General features: G+C 37.5%; 1 protein-coding gene across 1 annotated transcript in view; it reads right to left on the reverse strand.

The window, feature by feature from the left end:
- Nucleotides 1-5120, reverse strand: part of NFKB1 (nuclear factor kappa B subunit 1) — a 47039-nt gene extending 41919 nt beyond the window's left edge. The window contains exons 1-2 of the mRNA XM_010167107.1: nt 5071-5120; nt 3844-3928 (exon numbers count right to left, since the gene is read on the reverse strand). Of these exons, the coding sequence (XP_010165409.1) occupies nt 3844-3928; nt 5071-5115 (130 nt within the window). The 5' untranslated portion in view covers nt 5116-5120. The remainder of the gene's footprint in view (nt 1-3843; nt 3929-5070) is intronic.
- Nucleotides 5121-7751: the final 2631 nt, after the last annotated feature.

Raw genomic sequence — 7751 nt, forward strand, 5'->3', positions numbered from 1 at the left:
TTCTTCCTATCTCAGCAAAGTCAAGAAGAAAGGGGTCTGTGAGCTTGGTGCGATATCCCTGCAAGCCTGGCAGCACCACAGGACTAGGCAGGACTAATGGGGTCCTTTATCTAACAGCTTACCCAGTGCCTGAAGCCATTCAACTTAACTTGCAACCAGCTGTGGTCAAGCCTCCCCTTCATGTCCTCTATGCTAGTGGGTCCACACCAGCTCTCTTGTGTCAATCCTGGCTGCTGCTAAAAACTCAAGACTCTGGATCTAGTGTCCTATCCTTTCTGAAGATCTGTTATAGCATTTGTATGTCCTCCCCCACAGGGATTCACCTGCACAGGAACACTCTTGCATCTCAGCTCTGCAGTGTTGAAAGCATGATGTTTAAAGCAAGCAGCACGCAGGCTTTGCTTAACCTCTCTATTCCCTCAGTTCACTCGGCAAAATACAAGCACAGAGGATATAGAAAAAAACCACCAGAAGCAGTATGCAAGTCTGCTCATGCTTCTGAGGATTAGAGCAACTGCTATGGGACAGGAATAATGAACACTCATCTAATTTTTGTGATGGTCAGGCTTCCTTGAATCTCTTCCTAACATTATCTCTCTCTGAAAAAATATGAAATAAAGGTTTTTGTAAGTGCCTTCTTTTTCCCTTCATGCCCTTCTAATTTCTTAACAGCAAGCATCACAGCGGGTTGGGCAGAGGAGGTTAAAGAAATACCAGAAAAATAATTTTAGGAGCCTCCAGGCAATACTGTTCAGCTGCTGATGGCCCTGCTTCAACTTCACAGGCTTAGTCTGACTGCAAAGAAAAACCCCACAACACCTCAATGCCAACAACTAGTTAGACCAGAGCCCCTAAAAAACAAAACCATTAACCAGTTCCCAAAATCATCACTAACTTGCACACAGATTGCTATATTACATGGTCATAGATGGCTTTGTAAAATCAGGAGGAAGCAAGAAACACACAAAATCATAAAACGTTTTGCTCAGAACTCTGCCCGTTTCCTCTTCAATTTAAGGCGTCACTTTGCCCCTTCACTACGCAGTGGACATCACACTGATGGGCATCTGCTTTTACACTGCCTAAATACATGTTCCCTCCATCCCTGATGCCACTGAGGATTAGCACCTAATTCTCAAAGGCAGGATACTTCCCAACAAAGAACAGGGTGACTTCGTGACAAACAGCCTTTGATGTTGGTGGCATTTTAAACACACAACTCAGTGCTGCAGTTTGCAGTGTTGTGGCTCTTGTTACAGATACATCCTTTTGTCACCCAAGGCACTCAGAGACTGCTTCTCTTTCTAGATTTTGATGTAAATGTAGGACTTGAACCACCTAACTATCTACTACAGCTTTAAAGCCAAAATAACTAAGCCTAATTTTTACTTAAAACTGACATACATGAGAGAGAAAAAGAAGCGAGCGAAGACACTTGAGCGCTGACAACCTTATCGAGAAAATCCTTGTCCCGACATCTCAAAGGTTTTCCACTATTACTGTCAATATTAACATAACAGCAGAACATCTATCACCAGAAAGTCCCCAAATTCCCCAGCAATCTGTTGATTCAGCTACGCTGGCATGATATGGCAATACACAGTTATATATTAACCCTGCTTGCTAATGTAGTAAGTCTGACATTGTGTGTTTATGAATACACAGACTGAAAGATGTAGGCACCACACCAAATCATGAGCAACATCTAACATCTTTGGTTCTTTCTGTTTAAATCATCCAACTGTCCTAGAGAAAAGTTGTTTTTAGAGCATTTATTTCACCCTCTCCATATCTCAGCTGGAAGTACTTTTGGAAAATCCCATGTGAATTTTTAACTGTCCTTGCTATGTAGAAAGAAATAATGAGCTCCTGCTTGGAAACAACGAAAGCATAATATATAAATTATTATATTAGCTTATAAGTGAAGAGCTAGTCCACAGTAATGACACACTATAGTTTCAAAAAGGGTAGGAAGTAAGTAATGCTACTCAAGAAACAAAATCACTACGGTGTCATAAGATGGCACTGAAATGATCAGCCTCTTCTAAAACTTATGATTAAATTTTTGTTCGCTATGAGCCTTTACTAAATCCCATTTTGCACATGGGAACTTGCCATCTAAGAGCAGTGCCATTAAAAAAATTAAGAATAGAGCTAGTCTTAGCCCAATAAGAGCATTCTGTGACTTCAGAAATCAGTGAAATTTTTTACTCCCCTACATGGTTTTAAAAACAGCTGTTTTCTAGTTTAGACAGGACACAGATATCTGAAAATCAGTTTTATATATCTGAATAATTTGTAAGGAATGAGTTTGGCATGAGGAGTGCAGAGTAAGCTTAAAAGGTACGTGTAAGAGATCATGATGGGGAAATCAAAATTCCAATAACCTTATTTGTTCCAAAGAAACTCTGGGAGAACAGTGAAAAAACCCCTGGTACACAATGCATAAGCCCTTTAATCCTACACAGATGAATCTTACTGAACAATTTTATCAGCCTTAATGAAAACACACTGCAAACAAATGATTGCAACATTAATTTGTTGGATGCTTGTCCATATTTGTCAAGAGCTTTGCTCATCAGAACATTTTATCTTGAAACAAAACTATTTGTAGCACAACTGTTTCTTGATCCTTCCTCACTACTATTCAGTGAAGAAAACTGAAGTACAGTTTAAACCAGGAAACACTGAAACAGTAAGCATGCCTTATTTTTTAATTTTTCAATCAGCACTGTTGCTTTAAGGTGGAATTTTACCTACCAAGTAAAAAGCTAATTGCTTACTTCATTCTACCTTTCACACCTTCACTGCTGTCAAGTGTATCAAATATTGCAAACAAAAGTGATTTGCATCTTCAACAAAAGAAAGCAATCTGCAATACAGAAGATATAAGCTACATCCTGATTCAACAGAGTCAAGCAGATCAACAGCAAAGTTGTCATGTCATAAAAGACATTAATAGCTGTATTGGCGATACAGATTAAGAAAATCCTCATACGCTTAAATAAATGTTTATTTCCTTCCTCCTTTCGTATCAGCTATTCTAATAAACTAAGCAGGAGAAAGAGTTTTCTATTCAAGCAATAACTAATACTTATAAAGAAATTTAATAAGCAAAACCAGACCTATGTTGATCAAGCAGATAATACTGGCTGAGATATAATGCACTTCTATTTTATATTCCTGTTCTGGAACCATACTGGAAGAACTGTGTTATCAGACCATTGCAAAATAGTATTTGCTTATTTTCAGCAGTTGGTTGCAAAATTTGACTCTGAACTTTCAAACTAGTGTTATTACTCAGGAAATTGTCAGGTACTTTTAATACCAGGCTGTCACTTTACAGGAAACTGAGAAGTCACCAAGAAGGAAAAACAGATTCAAATGATACAGGAAGCCGAATATACTCTACATTAGTGAAAAACAAGCACCTTAAGAATTATTACAACTAATGAAACACCATTCCAAAGAAAAAAGTACATGTTGCACTCTGCAGACTGGCAATACAAACATGCAGGTCATTGAAGATGCAAATTTAGAAAAATACACAAAATAATTTATAGAAATAGGTTACTCAAAGCTCTTTGGTCACTCAAACCACTTAACTAATTGAAACTTGCAGTTTCTGTACAAGCCAAAAGAAAAACAGATTTGCCTCACTGTTGAAAGTTTCATGAGGGTAAGAAAGAGATGTATAAGGGTGTAATAAAAAGTCTAGTTGACAACTTTGGTATCTAGTATTATGAAATGCAAGAGTGTAAACAAAAACTCTGAAAAGAACTTCACAAAAAAACAAACAAACTGGAAGAAACAGCAGGACAATCAAAAAGCAATGGTTCCTACCTGTTCGTAGTGGTAAGTCTGAAGTGATGTAATTTGTATTATTAAATAATGCATTCATTCCCATGAACTGATCCATTGCAAACATCTATATTGAAAGAAAATATACTCTCCATTACTGCATATATATATATAATTTCATAAAGCATCTATCAGCAAAGAATTTTAAAATTTTCTGCAAATATTGAAACTGCAAACACCCTGGTGCATTATGGAAGCATTCCAGATCTATTTTATTTTTTGCTGGCAACAGCAGTGCAAGCAAATTGATAGTACTGACCGAGTTTCATTGGTATCATGAGGCTGCACTGAGCTCAGCACAGTTTCCAAGTACACATTTTGCTTATAGGCACTAGCAGCTATACATTCAAAAGAGCTGAGATGGTAAACTCTGAAAATCTGACCCTGGATGACTAGCCTAAGGCCTTGCTGAGAACCTGTGAGTTTTCATTTCCACTTCTGTGATTAAACCCCACCAGACTACATTCCTCATGTAAATATGTTTACAAGCTCTAATGCAAGAAAACAGTATACCCAGGTTAAAGTTGGTTTGGGTTGTTTTTTTTTTTTTTAACACTGACATGTCTTAACTCATTTTAATTGTTGTCAGGTATAAATCTACCTTCTTCCAAAGTGTAGCAAGTGTAAAGGATTACATAGTTCCTTTTTGGAAATTACAGTGTGTAGAAATGGTCTGTTCTTCGCTCAAACTTTTCACTCAAGCACCATTCACACAATTCAAATGAATCACAAAATGACCTAATGAGACCAGGAAGAGCTTCTGAAGAGCTAGGCCTACTGATCTGTGTGAGTGAAGGAACATTTTAGTCACCAATGTCAATGCAAATTTCACAAAAAATGACACAAAGGGGCCCTTTAGGGCATAAGGGGCTTTACTTGCAGATAAAATCCAATGCCCACCCCAGAAAGAATTTCAGAGCAAGTGTCACAGGCAGACAGGGCATAAATTGTTTCTTTCAGCAGTCCTACCTTGCCTTTTCATTTCAGCCATTTCACCAGTGGCAAAGCACTTTACAGGTCACAAAAAAACACCTTAGAAGAAAAAAAAAAACCCCAAGATTTCCCCAAATTTGATTCCTGTCAATAGCTGGAATGCTTTTATAGCTCCATGTTGTCAAGCCTATGGAATGACAGGACGTTATGAGAGGAAGCCAAAGCAGATAGCTAGGAGAGAAAACAGGCATATTGAAAAGACACAAATCCACTTACTTGGGGATCAGACACTCCCATAATATAGGAATCTTCTCCTGCCATTTTAAGTCCTGAAACAAAAAAACGTGATCAGAACTCTCATTTTTCATTGTACAGCACAGAGAAAGTTAAAAAATGGTAGAGCTAATAACCTTATCTCTGACTCTTCTTATTTTACTCATAATGTTAATGATTTCTAAAATACTCGTAAAATTCCTCAGTATTTACAAGGTGCAGGCTAAGGACAGGACAGGCTACAGCGAGGATTTTCCATTGCCTGCTTCCAAGCAACTAAAAATTACAGTCAAAAGTCTGTAAGTAAAAATTTACTAAAATCAGGAATTAATTTGTTTTTGCCTTTGCTCTGTCTATTCTGCCATTAGAGTTTAGGCAAAATCATTATCATAGTTTAGCAAAAGCAGGTCTCCACATTTTTATACAAGAAAAAGACTTCTTAGCATTCATGAAGGCCTAATGGTTTTCTTGTGAAGTACTACTAAATTCAAGATAAAGATGCCCGAGAAAGAACCTCCAATATTTTTTCTTTAAATAAAAACAGGAGTCAAACATTGACTACTTTTGAACACCTTTATTTCCAGAGGTCCACAAATGCTTGGCACCCACAACAACTCGGTGCTGACAACGATAATTATGGACGTACAGCATTCCTGATGCTCTCTCACAGGTCTACATATCAATGCTGGACACCAGGAAAGTGAGCCTGGCTTAGTTTTCCTGGGGCCAGCAGCAAGCCTAGAAATTTTCTTAGGAGTTTACGAGGTGTATTACAAAAGATCAGTGTTATTTCCTTTCACTTAGACATTACTGCAAGAATAACAATTTCATTTATGTTGATCTTACTACAAAAGGGTCTCCAAGGGAACGTCTGAAAATAACCATAGTGAATATTTCAAGTCATGTCTGCATGCAAGCAGATACTCTAAATAAGATTAACAATTAATAGAAGATAGACATGTCACTGGCCCTCATATTCCACCACAATGAACATGAACCATGTTTTCCAGCAAAACAAAGTCAATGGTGAAAACCTACTGCCCTATGGAAGAGAGTGCAAGCAGTCAATCAGTAAAGAAAAACTGAGTCATTGTGTACCTTTCTACAGGAACTAGAAAGGCAAGTATCTAAAAGAATACTGGAATACTTGGGTACTTGACTTTGACAGAGGCTCAACTCAGCTTGTTAACAAGCTTCAAAGACAACATACAGCCACCCATCCCACACAAGCAGAAAATGAAAGAAAACTTAAAATTGAGAAATAGGAGACACTTAATACCCAGATGACTTCCAGGAAGAAGAGGCCCATGAGAACAGAAAATAAGAATACTCATCTGTTTGTAATTCAGTTTTAGAGAGAAATACTTACTGGCTAATATTTATTTGTAGTATTTGAGCAAACATCAAGCAACTGGTCATAAGTTTACAGCCAAAAATAAGTAACAGATATAACAAGCAGTCACAAGATACTAATAACAGACGTAACAAAGTCACCCACGCTGCACTTCTTCACCTAGTACATCAGGATTTCAGCAATATGAAAAATACCAGTCAATCACATTAGCTCCTTGTGGCACATTCTACAAAGCATTATTTTCATCAATAATTTGCTACTGTTATTACAATCTTTACGGAAAAAAGTCAACATACAAGGCATAACAAAACCTTAAGCATACAACCAACCTCACTATAATGTTTTTGTGTTGACATTCTGTTCCACAGAAAGAATATGACCCTCATCACCAATTAACAAGTTACCGAAATAACTGTAATTTAGGTTTTGGGCAAACACTTCCCAGGTAAAGGTGCAGATACTACAGAAAACAATCTGAAGATCTCAACAGCCAACATTTTTAGGAAGCATCAGAAAATACTCACACTTGATTAGGCAACTGTGAATGCAAATGCCAGATTTTTTTCTGCATAAACAGAATAAAAACTGGTCCTAAAAGTCTTGTTTTGTGATCTCTCATATTTAATCACTTACTATTTCATGAGTCACATATGCAAAATTGCATTCCAAAACACCTAAAGTACCCAGATAACATGGTAAATATGCTTGTTCAGGGAAAAAAAGATTCTGAGGAGCTAATTAATATCAACAGCATCTGCCCATTTGCTAAACGTATACTTCTTTGCAAAACTTTCAAACAAATCCTCTCACAGCTTTTTCTGTAAGTGCAACAGGATAAATTTAACAGCATGTTCTATCCTCTTTGCCCTATTCTAGTTTCTCAGACTGCACCACTCTCACTCCAGCAGAACCCTGGGGGAGAAGGGCAGCTCTCACACCTGCTATGCTTCCTGGTCACATTTAGCATTCTACACTACATGACTTCAACAAAGTGGAAAAATACCACAGAGGCAGTATTTCTGAAAATTTTTCATTTAAAGTACTTTGATATAAAAATTAGAATCCATACAGAAAATAAAACCTATGTCTATCCGAATTAGTTGTTAAATTTGACCTGATCAAAATGGCAACTTCTGGCTTTTTGCCTGATGCAATGAACGAGAATGCCATGAGAGCAAAACAGCAGTCATTAGAGATGAACGCGACACTCAGAAGCAGCGAGGTGACTACCCACATACTACCCAGCTGCTGTAGGGATGTACTAACAATTTCTAACCGGGTATTAAACACAATCTCTCTCGCACCAAAAGCACAGGTGTCTCTTACTTGA

Source organism: Antrostomus carolinensis, unplaced genomic scaffold, assembly GCF_000700745.2.
Source record: "Antrostomus carolinensis isolate BGI_N321 unplaced genomic scaffold, ASM70074v2 scaffold9104, whole genome shotgun sequence".
NCBI lineage: Eukaryota > Metazoa > Chordata > Aves > Caprimulgiformes > Caprimulgidae > Antrostomus > Antrostomus carolinensis.